Below are 2,713 nucleotides of genomic sequence, written 5' to 3'. Positions count from 1 at the left end.
GGCACATAAAAGACACCATTTCGAGCGTGGCCATTGCCAGTATCGCCTGACTGGCCTTCGTGCAGGTGACACGTAAAAGCACCCACTACACTCTGAGTGGTTGGCGTTAGGAAGGGCATCCAGCTGTAGAAACTCTGCCAAATTTAGATTGGAGCCTGGTGTTGCCATCCGGTTTCACCAGTCCTCATTCAAGCCGTCCAACACATGCTAGCATGGAAAGCGGACGTTAAACAATGATGATGATGATGATGATGTAAATAAATTACCTGTATCAGTATCAAAACTGACTGTTGCATGAAATCTCTTGCCATGTTTTAAGATTTCCAAAGTCAGGACCACTTCAACACTTTCTCTCTTTTCTTGAATACGAAGCAATGCTCTTTCAAGATTCAACCAAAAGCTAATTTCCTGTAATGCAGTTCCAGAAGCAGGATCTCGATCCAGTTTTGTCACCTATATTCCAAAGGTATCAAAAAAATAGATCAAACATGCAATAGAAATATTTCAAAAATAAATTTACAAAATTCAAATTACGACAAACATAAACAAACAAGCGAAGCTTGCTTTTAGAAGCGCTGAGATGTCTTTTTTATAGAAAGTTAAAGAAGTGATGTTTAAATTCTCAATCGCAGAATAATGCTGAGAAGGAAAAAAAGATCCTGAAATAAAATTACCTTTTGTATTTCCCTAATCCATCGGTTAACACCACTTTGCAAGGCATTGAGAAATTGAGGATCTTCAACTTTATTCCCAAAATCTTCTACTTTAGGCTTTCGGTTTTCTTCTGAACATTTTTTTATGACACTTTGAACAGCTTGGTGGACAGGAAGACTAACTTCTGGAATATCGATGTTTTGTTGCAAATGTAACAAGCCCATTTCAAGTTCAGCAATTTTTTTTTCCACAGTTGGAGCCATTTTGTCACCATCCCTTTATTGAAGTTTGAAAAATATTTTTAGGTTTAATTTTGTAGACAATTACAGCATATTGAATAAAATAAAACAAAAATTATCAACTGATATTTTATTTTGGAAATTTAGAAAGTAATAATCAATTAAACTGTGCAAAAAATTTTTAATTAGGGGCTTAAGAATATGATAGTATGATTAGTAACAACCTAGTAATAGTTTGAGATGAGAAGCAAATTTGATGTTCAATATTCATAATAGATACTTTGTCTTAAAATAAGTTCTTTAGTGTTATTTTTGTTAAAGTATTATTCATTGCTACATTCTTTCGTATCATGCAAAATATTCTTTGAATACATATTAAAATATTACAAAAAGCATTTTTTATGCATGCTTTAATATTTTTGCATACATAATAAAATAGCATAGACACTCAGTCTATGAATAATTTTAACCTGTAATTTCCATGCAAGCAAATGGATCTTAAAAGTCATATACATAAATCCCATTATATAACTTACTTAACAATTAAACACTATCATTCCATAAAATTATCAGAAATTAGAAAAGTGTACATTTGTATAAGTGTAGAGACTGTGTAAATCTCATATCATAAACTTAGCAAAACAGTGAAAAGAGAGAATATTCAGGATTTAAAATGAAAATTTTAGAAGCTGAATGATTGTAATATATGACACAGGACCAGTTAAAATGCATTCACAAAACAAAAGTGCCTATCTTTAAAATAATCTTCATATTGCTGATTATTTTATTAGTTGTAGAAGCAGTGATTGAGGCTTTCATAAGCCCTCCCAGACTGATGCGGTTGGTGTTCATTCAACATGAAATTTGTTCCAGATGCTGAATGAGGTTAATGATGGCTGGATATGCCATTTAAGAAGACAAATGTTCCAGCTGATTCAATAAACAGAACAGTTTGCTCTTGAAATTAATGTGCAAGTGGAGCACTCAACTGACTCTTAATGTAGTTTTCAATTCTCAAGGACAGTGAATGTGACACACCAAATGTGACAAGGCTGACCCATTGAACTACAGGTTCATTTTTGCCAGCGGAGTGCACTGGAGCAATGTGAAATAAAATGTCTTGCTCAAGGACACAACACACAACCAAGAATCAAACTCTCAACCTTATAACCACTAAGCTATGCACCTTCAGGAAATAAGATTAACCTGGTTAGCAAAATGATAAGAAATAGAGGATATGTATCTCAGAGATAAAAATAGATTTTGTATTTTAATATGAAAAACTAGAGCTTAACCATGCAAATGTTTAACAGTTATACCTTTCAGCCTTTCCAGTTTCTTTGATGTAAGACTTGAAAAATGGTCCAACAGCATGACTGATGTATGAATGAAGAGTTTCATAAGGAGATCCTTCACTGAAGTTCATGATACGGAGCTGGGAAGGAAAACTTTTGTCCTGCTCAACAATTTGACCTCTCTTAATGAAAATAATGCTGCAATGGAAAAATTAGAAAAATATAGAACATTCCTGTTTACTTATGTTCTAAAATATGTCTAAATCAATCGATAAGCATTTATCTTTTATGTTAGAATTCTTCAAATTTATTGCTTAACCCTTTCGTTACTATATTTCTGACCAAAATACACCCCTCATGAGTTTCAATTAAATTCTAAAATAATCATGAATTTAGACTAGTCTCATTAAACACCTGTAACTTTTTTTTTTATCAACATATTAATGTGATATTTGGAACATAATTAAAGAAAGGGTCCTTAATCAATTCTATTGCATAATTTTTGTCTTAAAGTTCTCCACGTAC

General features: G+C 32.5%; 1 protein-coding gene across 1 annotated transcript in view; it reads right to left on the bottom strand.

The window, feature by feature from the left end:
• LOC106883942 (cytoplasmic dynein 1 heavy chain 1) overlaps window positions 1–2,713 on the bottom strand; it is a 106,810-nt gene that overhangs the window by 93,509 nt on the left and 10,588 nt on the right. The window contains exons 3-5 of the mRNA XM_014935093.2: window positions 2,213–2,386; window positions 675–930; window positions 267–453 (exon numbers count right to left, since the gene is read on the bottom strand). Coding sequence (XP_014790579.2) covers window positions 267–453; window positions 675–930; window positions 2,213–2,386 — 617 coding nt within the window. The remainder of the gene's footprint in view (window positions 1–266; window positions 454–674; window positions 931–2,212; window positions 2,387–2,713) is intronic.

This window comes from Octopus bimaculoides, chromosome 3, assembly GCF_001194135.2.
Source record: "Octopus bimaculoides isolate UCB-OBI-ISO-001 chromosome 3, ASM119413v2, whole genome shotgun sequence".
Taxonomy (NCBI): domain Eukaryota; kingdom Metazoa; phylum Mollusca; class Cephalopoda; order Octopoda; family Octopodidae; genus Octopus; species Octopus bimaculoides.
This window is presented reverse-complemented; position numbering and strand designations above follow the sequence as displayed.